Consider the following 15,127-nt stretch of genomic DNA (forward strand, 5'->3'; position numbering starts at 1 on the left):
CTTAATAAGTGAGGTTGTGTGGATAGTGCTGGGCCTCATCAACTTATCACCTAAGTGATTGCCTTTCAGCCTGGGTGTGGCTCCATGCAGCAAGGAGACCAGAGCCTGCCCCACCCGTGCCCTGCATTATTTAGACAAGGTGGCAGTAACGTGGTGACCAAGGTTAGCGGTGTGTGTGGGTAGGACTTGTTCTGTGGCTGAGGTGGAGTAGGGAGGGCAGCTGTAGGAATGGTGTCTGTAGGGGCTATGGATAGATGAGACGAAGTGGTCTCATCAGTCCAGAGCCACCCATAGTCATAGAGCTTCAGCTAAGTTGTAACACTCTCCTCATGTTCCCCATCAGCTTCTTGAACAAATGCAAGTATATGTACAAGGACTTTATAAAAAAAATTTTTTTTGAGACGGAGTCTCACTGTCACCAGCCTGGACTCCCTGATTCAAGCTATTCTTCTGCCTTAGCCTCCCGAGTAACTGGGACTACAGGCACGTGCCACCACGTCCAGCTAATTTTTGTATTTTTAGTAGAGACGGGGTTTCACCATGTTGGCCAGGATGGTCTCAATCTCCTGACTTCGTGATCCTCCCGCCTCCGCCTCCCAGAGTGCTGGGATTACAGGCGTGAGCCACCACACCCGGCCGGACTTTATAAATTTTAAAATTTATAAAGCTGTGCAAATGCAGGGCCATCATCTTAAATAGCCTGTGTTTGAGACTTGTGGACAAGAAAACAGGCCAGAGAACTGAAGCAACTTCCCGAATCCTCATGCAGCCCATAGGAGGCAGACCTAGGGCCTGGGGACCCAGGAGGTGGCCACAGTCAGTCCTGCTGGTCTATGAGTGGGCACCGGGGGCTGTAGAGCACCATCCTGCTTGACGATGGGTGTCGACTACTGCTGGGGGAAGGGATGTCAGATGGTATCTTAGCCACCCTCAGAAATAGGAAGCCCTACCTATTGGAAACCTCACAACCAAGGATTTGCTGGGAGCTTGGCCCTCGAGACTCCCAACTGCTGACTCAGGAAGGCGGAGTCTGTTGCGTGTAGCTGCTGATGTGTGGGAACAGAGAAGTGCTCCTTGGTTAGCAGAGTGGCACCTGCTGAGGTCAGCACCTCTGCTGCAGTGAGGGGCACCCCTGGACTCAGACTCTCCCAGGGTGGAACCCTGTACTTGTCAGGCTGTTCCCCCAAAAAGGAGGCTGAATACCATCGGAATTTAATTTGGTAAAGGTTGGGTAAGCACCTGCCACATGCAGAGAGCATTGAGGTGTTTCCAGCCTTTCAAGAGCTTCCTTCGAAGAAAGAGCACTGGCCACTGTGAGGAAAGTGCATTGTGGTTGAATAGAGTTCTGAGTCTGTGGGAGCTTGGGTAGCAGTGTCTTTTGACTTGGAAAACAGAGCTTCATTTATTACAGCTAAGTGCCTTTAGTTACCCAAAATTAAATAGGAGGTCTGGTTTCATTTCATCCAGAATGTAAAAATTATTTACTGCTGAAATCTATCATGTTTAAGTCATCTCAGCAACAAGTTGATGATCAGACCCACTCATGGGAAGTTGGTGGTGGGTGGGGTGGGGGGTACACAAGCTCCCTGCCTGCGAACCACCCCTCCCTCTGATGCCATTTGGTGGCAAAGGTCAGCCACTACCCTGGTCAGGTGTTTGCTCCTATTGGGGGTGGTTAGTGGTTTTCTCCTTAATCTCCCGTGTTCTTTTTCACTCACCTGCAGCCTGGTTCCAGCTCACCTGCCCAGCCTGGTTTCTTAACCATCTGTACACCCTGCATGTGGCAGTACCATGAGTCAGCACGTGGTGGACGGGCACTGGCTAGGTGCTCCCGCTGTCTGTTCTCTTTGGCCAAATGTCTTCTCTCTCCTCGTCAGTCTCCTCAGGCCTTACCCTGCCTTTAGGGCTCAGACCATGGACCCCTCCTCAGAGCAGCCTTGCTTTCCTCTCCTACCCCACTTGTCTTACTCTTCGTTTCTCAGCACTTGGATCCATTCTTTGAATTTACACGTTTACTGGTTTTTCTTATTCTTATTGAGAGTAAGAAGCTCATTTTAGTCATCTTCCTGTTCACAAATCTTATAGTATGCCACATATAGTTAATAGATATTTGTTGAATTGAATGAGAATTATTGGATTTTTAGAAATAATGGCATTCATTGGCCCAGCATGGTGCCTCACGCCTGTAATCCCAGCCCTTTTGGGAGGCTGAGGCGGGTGGATCACCTGAGGTCGGGAGTTCGAGACCAGCCTGTCCACCATGGTGAATCCCCGTCTCTACTAAAAATACAAAAATTAGCCAGACATGATGGCAGTGCCTGTAATCCCAGCTACTGGGGAGGCTGAGGCAGGAGAATCACTTGAAACTGGAATGGGGGTTGGGGGGTGGTTGCAGTGAGCCAAGATGACACCACTGCACTCCAGCCTGGGCGATAGAGCCAGACTCTGTCTCAAAAAAAAAAAAGGTATTCATTTTTTGACATGGTACATCCTTCACACATCTGACACTCTTAGGAAAATGTTTATGTGTGGTGAGAACTTCATCAGAATCCCATAGTCCCTTGTAGGGCTCAGAAGTTGGCCTTCTGGAAATGAGTAGTTTCCTTCACCGCTCCCCTGGCCCAGGACCCCTCACTCCTTCTGGCTCACCTTTTCTGGCAGCTTCCTGCCCCTTGAATGTCATTTACAGCCTTGCCCACTTACCTTCACATTTTAACCTTTTTTCCCTTATCCGTGACATTGTCATTGAATGGCCAGAGAATTAACTGTCTGTGACTGTATATTTGGGGCAAGGCAAGGGGACAGATATTTTCCTTACGTTATTAGTTGTGCAACAGAAGCCAATTAAGAGATTGGAGAGGTGAATAACACTAGTGATGGGTTGCAACTTGGGTGTGGAGCTGGGCACACCCGCGTACGTCACTGTGACTCAGAAGTCCATGTCACCACCCTGAGCCAAGTACTAAAGTAAGACCCAAATACCACACTTACTTCATAAAGAAGCCAAAGTCTGACTGCCTCCATTTCTCATGAGTGAAAAACTATTTCTGTTATAGGAAACCTTTGTCTTCAGTGTTTTTGATGGTAGCAGGCTATTAGATTGTGTATTCTTAAGTCTGATTTTCCCCATTACTGTGCTTTCTCCTTTTCACTTCTGCTTTGTCACTTGGAATGTTTCTAGAAGTAGAAGTCACTGCCCCTGCCCACATCAGACTGCGGTTCCGGGACATCCAGGCAACAGCAAGGAATAATTAGGAATAAATTTGGCTGGAAGAAAGGGAAAATGCAGCTTAGGCAACTTAAACCAACAGGCTTATTTTTCTCACTCAGTTAGGAGAGCTGAGGTTGCCTGACTCAGCTCAGGTTCTCAGTGAGCCATCAGCCACCAGGTGCCGCCTTCCAGTGAGTGGGCTTCTATCCCTTCCAGGTGTCTCTTCATGCTCCGTGGGAATTAGATGGGACATGCTTTGGCTCTCACTTCCAGAAGCTTTCTCTTCGTTTCGAAGGGGCTTCCCTTTGCACTGGCTGGTCAGTGACTCAGCCTAGTCTCGATTTATCCCCCAGGATGGGGACAGACAGCAGGGGAGAGATCTCAGGTGAGATGAGTATACAGTAAGGGCTGGGAATATCAGAAGGGGAAACCCTCTCCTAGATAGTGACAAAGCTAAGCGACCATGTGTAAGGAGAGGACAAACATCCCATGGAAAGAAGGGTAGCTGCCAGGCCTGGGGGAAGGAAGGAGCATGGTGCCGGGGCATGGGAGCAGGTGGACAGGGAGGGCTCTGCAGGTCCCCTGGAACCTAAAGCCAGGGGTCATGGAAGGCAGATCCAGATTCAGGTGCTCAGAGGATGAGGCAGAGGTGGGTAGTTTAAGGAGCTGGAGAAGAGGTATCTCCTTGGGGAGAGTGGAAGATATTGGAGAGATGCAGGGTTGCAGGACAACAGGGAAGTGGAAAGAGAGTGGGGGATGGACTGTGGCATCTGGCCCCCCGCCAGGAAGGAAGTGGCCCCACTGGTGACTCATACAGGGAGGGGTGGGGCCATTGGGTGGCTGGGAGCTCTGGTACTTGGGCAGGTCTGGCTTCCTGCTGCCACATCTGTTGGGAGGTGAAGCCTGTAGGCCAAAAAATGACCTTCATTTTCAAAGCCTTTTTGAATAAATAAACTTTTTTGAGGTTTAACTTACATACATTAAAATTCACTTGTTTTAAGTGTTTAGTGCAGTAGGTTTTGCCAAATATATGCAGTCACTACACTCGACACAAAGCATTCTATCACTCAAATTCAAAAACCTTTCAGTATACCTCTAGGTCTTGGTGCAAAGAGGGCTTGCTGTTGTTGGGTGTGCAGGCTCACCCAGTCCTGGAGACAGAATGGGCTCTTTGAAGGTGGGGCAGGGTGCTCCCCCAGTGGTGCGGGAACTGAGCCGACCGGAGAGTGAATGGGATGCGTGGTGTAAGATGAATAAGGGAAAGGCTGCAGAAGTTGCATTCCCAGCATTTTCCTTCCCGGGGATTCCCAGCAGCTCAGCAGTACCGGTATGAACCAGTTTTTTTCTGACCGCCTCCAGCATGCGCTGAATTTCCGTCTGTGCAGTTGTCCTCAGCCAATTGAAAATCACCTGGAGTTTTATTCCAAGCACAAAAGAAGGTCAGAGAGAGGAGGCCCGATGATCATGATCGCCCTCTTTCCAGGGCCTAGGCTGGAACGAGTCCTGCAGCCTTTGTGCTCTCAGGACCAGAGAGCTGACCTTGTGGAAATTCCTTTCATTTTATTGTTGAGCCCAGAAGCTCCCAGCTCTCTTTGGCAAGGTTAAGCTAGGATAAGAGGCACTATTACTAGAGTGACCAGAGTTCTTTATATAAGTGTTGCTCTGCTATTGCTCAGTTAACCTTATTAATACCCTGCGTGGTGACTGCTGTGTATAAATTCTGCCAGTGGGAATATGATTGACATTCCAGTTGTTCCAAGTAAGTTAGAAAAGCCCACAGAGAGCCTCAGTAAAAGTTAGCTATACTTATCACTGTTGCTATTATTTTTTTTTTTAATTTTTTACTGTTTTAATTGTTATTCAAAGCTAATTTTATTGAAAAGAAGTAAACTTGTGATTTTGCTATGACTTTTGGCTCTGAATTCAAAAGTGGATATTGTCCCCTAGGATAAAGGAGGCTGTTTGTACAGCTGGAGAGACCCTTGATCCAAGGTCTTGCTCTTGGGCGACTTGGGTGACTTCGCCCTGTGTTTCTGGACACTTAATGGGTTTTACGAAGTAGAAGAAAGACAGTATGTTTTAAGGGTTTAATAAAGTTTGGGTTGTGCTGCTCTCTCGTACTTACTGGGATTGAGGATCATGCCCTATCCATGAACCTTGTTGTAGCCCCAGGGAACTAAGTAAGTGTCCACAGCTAGACTTGGGGTGCGGGTCACATGGTGTGAGGATAGACATTCTAACACTGGAGCAAGTTTGGGATAAAGAAAACTTTGGATTATGTTTTTTGTAGGTTTTTTTTTTTTTTTTTTTTTTTTGGCTGGATGGAGTCTCACTCTGTCACCAAGCTGGAGTGCAGTGGTGTGATCTCAGCTCACTGCAACCTCCGACTCCCTGGTTCAAGTGATTGTCCTGCCTCAGCCTCCCGAGTAGCTGGGATTACAGGCACGCATCACCATGCCCAGCTAATTTTTGTATTTTTAGTAGAGACAGGGTTTCATCATGTTGGCCAGGATGGACTCGATCTCCTAACCTCGTGATCCATCCGCCTCGGCCTCCCAAAGTGCTGGGATTACAAGCGTGAGCCACCGCACCCGGCCTTTTTCTTTTTTCTTCTGTTTTCTTTTTTTTGGAAACAGGATCTCGCTCTGTTGCCCAGGCTGGAATACAATGGTGCAATCTCAGCTCACTGCAACCTCTGCCTCCCGGGTTTAAGCGATTCTCATGCCCCAGCCTCCCAAGTAGCTGGGACTGCTGGCCTGCGCCACCACACCCAGCTAATTTTTGTATTTTTAATAGAGACGGAGTTCCACCATGTTGGCCAGGCTGGTCTCAAACTCCTGACCTCAGGTGATCCGCCCACCTTGGCCTCCCAAAGTGCTGGAATTACAGGATTACCCTGCGCCGGGCCTGATTAGGTTTTACATGACAGTGACAGCTTGCTGTTGGTTCTTGCTATGCAGGAGTGGGATACAGCCAGACTGAACTCCTGCCCAGTTACCTGCTGTATTCGAGGGGCTTCTCCTTTTAGGTCAAGTCCTCAGTTATTGGAGGCCTGGGTAGAGGCCAAGAAGTGCAGTCATTGGTCATCCCTGTTTTCACAATGAGGATGGATGTCCAATGCGTGTGGTCCCCAGTCATCTCTGCTTCTAGAATGTAGGGAGCTCTCTGCCCTGCTGGAAAAGCTCCATGAAGTCAGAAGTACCTGAGGGTGTCCAGTGTGTTTGTGCACAGCCACCTTTTAGATCCCTGTGTCCTTGACAGAACCAGTCATGGACTAAGTGGGAGGCAGCCTTTACTTTGCCTAGGGAGTTGATGCTGAGACATCCTCTGTTTTCTCTTGTAAGAGTAAGTCAGTTTTTTTCTCTGGTGGAAATACTGCCTTTTCTTATGTTGGAGAACACTAAGTTTTCGTGAGAACCAATTTAATGGAGGAAGATTGAGAGAATCTCTTTGGAGATTCCAAACTCTGGGTTACTTTAGCAAACATTTTGATAGCATCTCTTGAAAAAGAAAGTTTAGGCCCAGCGTGGTGGCTCATGCCTATAAACCTAGCACTTAGGGAGGCTGAGACGGGCAGATCACTTGAGCTCAGGAGTTCAAGAACAGCCTGGGCAACATGGTGAAACCTCATCTCCCCACAAAAAAAATTTAATAAAAATATTAACCGTGCGTGGTGGTGCATGCCCATTGTCCCAGCTACTCAGGAGGCGAAGCAGGAGAATCACTTGAGTCCTGGAAGTGGGGGTTACAGTGAGCCCAGATCATGCCACTCCAGCCTGAGCAGCAGAGCCAGACCCTGTCTCAAAAATAAAAAAGAAGGAAAGAAAAGGAAAGTCTGCAGCCTTTTTTCATGTTCCTGATTGTTGGGTTACATTTGTATAAGATGCTTCTGTAATAGGTTTTGTGGGAGGTGCCAGAAGAGAACCCCACATCTCTCTTCTACATCAGCCAATACAACAGAAATTCACCAGAAAGGTAAAAACAGTAAAACCTCAGATAGTTTGATTTGTAAAAACATTTTTTTTTTTGTATTTTTTTTTTTAATAGAGACGGGGTTTCACCGTGTAGACCAGGATGGTGTCGATCTCCTGACCTCGTGATCCACCCGTCTCGGCCTCCCAAAGTGCTGGGATTACAGGCTTGAGCCACCGCGCCCGGCCTGTAAAAACATTTTAAAGGCCGGGTGCAGTGGCTCACGCCTGTAATCCCAGCACTTCGGGAGACCGAGGCGGGTGGATCACGAGGTCAGGAGTTCGAGACCAGCCTGGCCAACACAGTGAAACCCCGTCTCTAATAAAATACAAAAATTAGCTGGGCGTAGTGGCGGACACCTGTAATCCCAACTACTCAGGAGGCTGAGGCAGAAGAATCGCTTGAACCTGGGAGGCAGAGGTTTCAGTGAGCCAAGATTACACCACTGCACTCCAGCCTGGGCAACAGAGCTAGACTCTGTCTCAAAAAAAAAAAAAAAATTAAATATAATTTACGTAACATAAATGTCATTATTTGGCCTGATCCTGGTGACTCACAACTGGATTCCCATCACTTTGGGAGACTGAGTCAGGAGGATTACTTGAGGCTGAGAGTTTGAGACCAGCCTGGGCAACAGAGCAAGAACCTGTTTCTTTTAAAAAAAAAAAAAAAAAAAAAAAAAAAAAAGGTCATTTTTACGTGTACCATTCAGTGGAGTATTGTTTTGTTTTTAACAGATGGGATCTTGCTGTATTGCCCAGGCCAGCCTTGAATTCCTAGGCTTAAGTGATCCTCCTGATTCTGCTTCCCAAGTGCCTGGGACTACAGGCGCATGCCACTGCACCCAGCTACAGTGGTTTTTAGTATATTCACAATACTGTGCAGTTACATCTCTGGTGGTGGTTTTCTTTAAATTATTTTTTCTGAATGCCAAAAAAATACGTGCTTATTATAGAATGTTTTAAAGATTCTACAAGAAAGAAAAAGGAAAGGAAAAAAAAATATTTCACAAAACTCCCCTCAAAAACAGATTTCACTGAGAGACCAGACTCCCCTTCATGAGGCAGGTGGTCCAGGCCTGTGCGTTATCATTGTGTGTTTTCTAGTTTGTGTCTAGCAGCAGTATATAGCAGTGCTCTTGGTAGTAGGACCATCTGAGTGATGTACATCTATGCCCTAGCAAGCATTATAAAAGAACCTGTCTGAAAAAGCCAGAAGACCTTAAGGACCAGCATACTGGATTCTGTAGCCATCTCTACCTTCTCGTCTCTAGACCCAGACAGACCCATTTGATAGCCACCCATATCCCAGACAAGGAACACATCTGGGTGGCATCTTGTTAGAAGGAGAATGCAAAGATCTCATAAAGTTTTGCCTTTGCCTCTGCAAGTTTTTCAAGACAGTCTTATCAGAGTTCATTGATGGAAGAATTTTAGAGGCTAGAAAATGTATTGCAGAAAAGAAAAACAATGTTTTTATTTTTGTTTAACGTGTTTAGCCAGGCGCGGTGGCTCACGCCTGTAATCCCAACACTTTGGGAGGTCAGGGCAAGTGGATCGCTTGAGGTCGAGAGTTTGAGACCAGCCTGGTCAATAAAACCCCATCTCTACTAAAAATACAAAAATTAGCCAAGCCTGGTGGCATGCACCTGTTATCCCAGCTACTCAGGAGGCTGAGGCAGGAGACTCACTTGAACCCGGGAGGTGGAGGTTGCAGTGAGCTGAGATCATGCCACCACACTCCAGCCTGGGCAAGAGAGCGAGACTTCATCTCAAAATAAATAAATAAATAAAATAAAATAAATAAGTTGGTGTTTAATTGTGCTTTTCTTTTTGCAATGAACTTTTGTGAAGTCTTAGTATGTCTGATCTCTTAAATATTTTAAAAGCTTGCATCTTTGTATGAGATGAATAAACTGTTACAGTTCACAGTATCTCTGCAGATTGTAAATCAAATAATTCAGACATGAACTAGCCAAAAATAGTAGGAATGTAAGTGAATTATAGTTTTTCTAAGGAAATTCGAACTGATACTAACACCTGACTTTTGTGAAGTACTTGTGAAGTATTAGACTGTGTGCTAATGCCTTTAACTAGGGTAGTCTTTACAGCATACCTATGAAGAATGTATATCTTTCTCTCCTCATAGATGAGAAAACAACACAGAAAGGTAACTCACTGAGAACTTACCTCTTGAATTTGAATTTTTATTGCCGACACAGAGATCAGATTTGAATTTCCATCTCTGACCCCACACCTTGAGCTCTTAGCTCCTGAGTGCCCCCTGAAGTAGTAATGAGATTATTTCTCTGTGCGGTTAATGCTGCCTCTTACAAAGGATCAGGTTGTGCTTTGTGTCCAGGGAAGTGAAAGGACATGAGCAAGGTGACCCTGGGCTCTTCACAGGCTGTGCTGAGCCCCTAGGGTCTTGAGGGAGGCGCTTGATGGGGTGTGAGCATCTGGCACCCCACAGAAGAACCGGTAGGGTTTGCAAACCTATAGACAGAAGGTCAAGAGATCACCTCCCAAGGGCTGGGGCCTGGGGAGAAGACTGAGACAGTGAGTGTCTCTGTTGACCTACTTCCTGAGTCTGTCCCCAGGCCCAGTGTATGGGAGCTGAGGAGAGCTGTTTGGCATTGGGCCTTTGGGGTATGTGTGTTGATGGAAGGCGGCCACAGGGCATCTGTGTTATAGCTGTGGGGGTCAGAAAGTGCATCCCGAAGACCAAAGGAGTGGAAAGCAGGGGGCCTGAACGCTGAGAGAAACCCACCGTTTGGGAACAGAGACCCCACTGTCCAGAACAGGAGGAAGCGGGCTCAGCCAGCCTATGGTAGACTTGCCTTGCCTGCAGAGAGCAGTTGTCTGTGGCCACAGATGCATCCTGGACTTAGGGGAGCAGTGAGGTAACCCTGTACCTTCTTTGTCTTTAGTCATGGGACATTTTTTTTCGCAACACGAATGCCGGAGCCCCACCGGGCACTGCCTACCAGAGTCCCCTTCCCCTGAGCCGAGGTTCCCTGGCTGCTGTGGCCCATGCACAGTCCCTGGTGGAAGCACAGCCCAACGTGGACAAGCTCGTGGAGGACCACCTGGCGGTGCAGTCGCTCATCAGGGCGTATCAGGTAAGGTGGGCGCTCTCACACGGGAAAGGGTGCAGTGTTCCTTAGGTCGTGCCTCGTGGGCCCTATTGACCTTTCTGAGTGTATGTTGTCGTTTTACTTTTACCTCCTCAAATACTAGGTGCTTTCTCCCTGCTTTGGGAGGCTAAAAAACAAATACACCAGAGAAAAGGAACCAGGCTAGCCCTATTTGAGCAAATCTTCTGGCACCACTAATGCCTGCCCCATAAAGGGCTTCTTATTTCTTTTCCTTACTTGGCAAGAAATATTTGTGGACAGGGAAACCAAGTCAGTACCCTGGCATCAAGGAGAAGTGCTGCCCATCTGCCAGTGAGCAGTGGCTGGGAGGGGTGATGCTGTTGGGTGGTTGATGCCCCCTTCTCGGTTGCTAGCAACTGAATACTATAAGAGAAGAAAATCTATAGAGTTTGGGGATATGGAGGCAGGGAGAGGCAGTTGAGGGTACAGCTGAGCCTACAGAGAGTGATGAGGGGCAGGGGAACTCTCCAAAAGCATTGCAGTTAGTGGCCATCTCATTAGGCAAGTGTTGAGCAGGACAAGGCTTTTCCTCCCTGTCTTTTCCCAGAGCACAATAACCAAAGTTTTTCTAGGATGTCCACCTGATACATGGGGAGAGCCCAGAGTTCAGATCTTAAGACTTCATCTGTGATAGTTCTAAGGAGGACAGGTGGAGACAAGTGAGCCTGGTGCTTCCCTTCTGGAAGCTCCCGTGGGCATCCAGGACCCTGCCACCTGTTCTCATGTAACTGCTTTGGTGGCAACAAGGGGACTCATGTGCCTGGGCTGTCTTTTCTCTCTCATGCTTTGGTTTCTGGTGGCATGGGCCATTTCCTGTGCCAGCAGGGCAGCAGTGCAGGTGTTGTAATAGGGCAACATGGGGGAGGTCCTGGGTCTCTGGCCCTTCATGCCATGGCCTGGCAAGTAAGGCTGTCTTCCCTGGGGCAAGTGTATTCTGCCTTAGAATGGAGATGCATGGAGTTTTGTAAATGCCATAATGCTTTAAAGTGCTATCCACATGGATATTTGCATAAGGAGGAGGCCCAGTGGTGTTTCTTTATCACTGCCTGCACACAGTTGGCCTCAGTAACAACTTCAGCCTAATCTTGCAGTGACTTACCAGCAGCTGTTCCCTTCTCAAATTGCTGGCAAGAAATAGTGAAAGAGTCTTAAATTGGAAGGGATTTTCTTTCTCCTTTTGGTTTTTAAATAGTTCAAATCAGATGCTTTAAGTCTGTGGTGTAGCAGGGTTTTTTTGTTCTGACTACGGTGTGCTGACCTACTCAGCAGCAGCAGGACCGAAACCCTCACTCCTCACGGGGATATATAGTAAAGGCAAACCTTCTCTTAGTAAGATGACCTCTTAACTGCACTCCTTCCCAATAAAGTCCAACACTTAAGCCTTCATTTTCCTCCTTAGGAAAATTTTTCTTTAAATTTGATTTATTTATTTTAAATTGAGATGGGGTCTCACTGCGTTGCCCAGGTTGGCCTCAAACTCCTAGGCTCAAGAGATCCTCCTACCTCAGCCTCCCAAGTAGCTGGAACTACAGGCATGTGCCGCTGTACCCAGCACCTTAGGGAAATGTTTATATTCTGAGCTGAGGCAGGCTTCACATTGGAGTAAGAATTGCTCAGCACATCTCATTTCTGTTTATCCATGGAAACTGTATAATGATCCCAAGAAATGGATCGTTTCAGACTCCTAAGTTTGTCGTAACCTGAGTTTATCTCTTTTTTATAAAAGTACATTTGTGCACAGTAGTGCTTTTAAAATAAGTTATTCCAAGACTTTTAAAAACTAATTTTGTCATATGGGTTTATTGGTGCTGTGTTCCTCTTTGGAAAAGGTTTGCATAACGTATGACTCTTTTAACCCTCCCCACAGCTTGCTGGATCTGCGTAATGACTTACTTGTGTTATTGCTTCCAGGTCAGGGGTCACCACATTGCAAAACTTGATCCTCTCGGAATTAGTTGTGTAAATTTTGATGATGCTCCAGTAACTGTTTCTTCAAACGTGGGTGAGAATTAAGCTGTAAATGCTAATTTTAATGTAATTTTACTTTTTTTTTTTTTTTTTACCCCTTCCCTCTTTTTTTTCTTCTGTCCTTTTGTGTGTGTCCTTCCCTCTCATCGTTGCCCACTCATAGATACGAGGGCACCATGTAGCACAGCTGGACCCCCTGGGGATTTTGGATGCTGATCTGGACTCCTCCGTGCCCGCTGACATTATCTCATCCACAGACAAACTTGGTGAGGGTCTGAGAGCAGTCAGCTGCGTTGCTTGAGCTCCTCTCGCTGTGCCACGACCTGTGGTAGCCAGGATGTCCAGGCAGGAGGGAAAGGCTCTTAAGTTTCCTTTCGTTCTGATCACTTAAAATTTATCGGTATTGCAGCCTTAGTGTGTTTTGGGCAAGTTATTTTTATCTTTTTCAGCCAGATTGTCTGAGTCTCAAAATTTGAAAATAAAATTTTGGACAGAAAGGTTTGTGGCACAGGGAAAAAGCTTATCCACCTGGGGCAGGTGGATCAGAAGCACTTCAGAGTATAGCTCTTTTGGCTTCAGGTTTTCAAATGTCAGTGCAGCACTGCCTTCAGTGAGGCATATCCATGAGTCCTTGCTCAGGAACTGCTGACACAGCCATCCTTTTCTGAAGCCCGGTGTGGCCTGCCCTTGACCAGAGGCTGTGTCCCTTAGGGGACGAATTCCAGAGCAACTTGTGCAGTTTGGGTCTCCTGATTTGTAATTGCTGGTGATCACACTGAGGAAACTTTGGAAGGCATTCCCACAGCGTCAGGAGGTCAGGGCCTTTGGGAGGTGCATGTATGGAGCACATTGGGGTTTTGTCACGGTTGCCAGAAGATAGTCCCACCTACATCCCCTCCTCCTCATAAAGTGAGGTGTTGTGGCTGGGCTCTCACCTGCAGTTGCTTTGCAGAGTTAGTCTGCTTTACGTCACTGTGCTGCTAACCTGTACTAAAGAAATTATGATGTGACTAATTTTTAAATGGCCAGGTTGTTCACAATAGACACTGTGCATGCTGATGAAATTGATGATCACTTACCTGCCTAATACTGCTCTTGGGATGGGTACGAAATTAGCCTCCTCACAGGCACTTTCGGGGAATGGTACAGACAGTCTCTAAGGTTCTGCAGTGCCTGGATGTCTTTATAGGCATTACCAAGTTATGTCTAGGGGATAAGGCATTAGTCATCAAACATCATTGACTTTGGAATTGGCATTGATGGTTTGTAATTGTTTTTTTTTTTTTATACCAGCCCTTTAGCAGATGTAGGAAGGGAGTTTAGAGAAATCCTCTTGAATTTTATTAAGGTCAGTTCCGATTATAGACTGGGCATGAGTTGAACCCTGTTTTTTCATTCTGTGGTGACAACTTTGTGCTCCCAAGAAGAGGTCCTCTCTTTGCAGTGTCCCAGGAGGTCTTGGAGCCTCTTCCCTACTGCTCACCCCTTAGTATAGAGATTCTCCCCGCTGGCACCCCTAGTCCCATCACATCCTGTCTGCCCTGAGCCTCTCCAGCCCCCTGTGCTCACTGCCCCCAGAGACTTCTAGACCTGTGGGGTCCCCTTCAGGTGCTCAGAGCAGGCCAAACTCCCCAGCTGGTAGACCTGCTACTCCCTGATGAAGAGCACAGGCACTTGCACCTGGAAGCCACCTCTTCAGAGGAAAACATCCCTCTGCATTTAGGCAAGGTAGGGGAGCTGTGGAACGCACATTGTCTTTTTTCTTTTTCTTTTCTTTTTTTTTTTTTTTTTTTTTTTGAGACAGAGTCTTGGTCTGTCACCCAGGCTGGAGTACAGTGGAACAATCTCAGCTCACTGCAACCTCCGCCTCCCGGGTTCAAGCAATTCTCCTGCCTCAGCCTCCTGAGTAGCTGGGGCTACAGATGTGCAGCCACCATGCCGAGCTGAGTTTTGCATTTTTAGTAGAAATGGAGTTTCACCATGTTGGCCAGGCTAGTCTTGAACTCCTAACCTCACCATCCGCCCACCTCAGCCTCCCAAAGTGCTGAGATTATAGGCCTGAGCCACCGTGCCCAGCTGGCATGCTCATTTTTTACAAGCAGCAAAACATTCGAACAGGAGAGGAGCACATGAAGTGACTGACTCTCCCTCTCCTGTCAGAACCTGCATTGTCCCAGCTCCTGTCCCAACTCTGCCCGTTAGTATAACCAGGGGAGCTCTAAAGCTCTCCTCTCCCCCTTCAGACTAATATCAAGAGGGGCCACACCTAGGTGAGCCCAATCCAGCATAGTCTTTTAAGGGTGAGAAACCCTAAGCACTGTCAACATATGCACTAATTTCCCATCTCAGTGGCCAAGGCAGGGCCAGAATGTAGGAATCTCTTCCCAGGCCATCACAAGGTCTCACCATATATTTCACTCTGGAATAGTGTCCTCAGGTATTTCTGTGAGGTTTGTGGTTCCAGATTCAGCAACAACATCATGGTGAGGGTGAGAGAACAAGAGGACTTTATAAACCAAGAAACTAAAACATACAGAAGTGGCCCTAAAGCTTCCTGAAATCCTTTGAGGAAGGAAAACTTCTGACCTCTCTGGCCAGGAACCCTTTGGAACCACTGAGAGAGTGAGTCAGGGAGTAGTCTCCACATTTCAAGAGGAAGGTGCATTTTAATCCTGTGGATTTGAAATAGTGTGACTTAAAAATCACAATAAAGTCTTCAGGTACAAAAAATGGAAACCGTGTAAACTTGTTAAAACATTTGGATCTGTAGAAAAATTGGTCTCGAACTCTCACCCTTGATGTATGCAGGTCTTCAAGAA

At 47.1% G+C, this 15,127-nt stretch overlaps 1 protein-coding gene across 1 annotated transcript in view; it reads left to right on the forward strand.

Moving 5' to 3' along the window:
* The window catches only part of OGDH (oxoglutarate dehydrogenase), a 94,705-nt gene that overhangs the window by 27,396 nt on the left and 52,182 nt on the right, over positions 1-15,127 (forward strand). Inside the window, 2 exon segments of the mRNA XM_010374574.2 lie at positions 10,113-10,304; positions 12,472-12,574. Coding sequence (XP_010372876.1) covers positions 10,113-10,304; positions 12,472-12,574 — 295 coding nt within the window.

The sequence above is a fragment of the Rhinopithecus roxellana genome, chromosome 6 (assembly GCF_007565055.1).
Source record: "Rhinopithecus roxellana isolate Shanxi Qingling chromosome 6, ASM756505v1, whole genome shotgun sequence".
NCBI classification, from domain to species: domain Eukaryota; kingdom Metazoa; phylum Chordata; class Mammalia; order Primates; family Cercopithecidae; genus Rhinopithecus; species Rhinopithecus roxellana.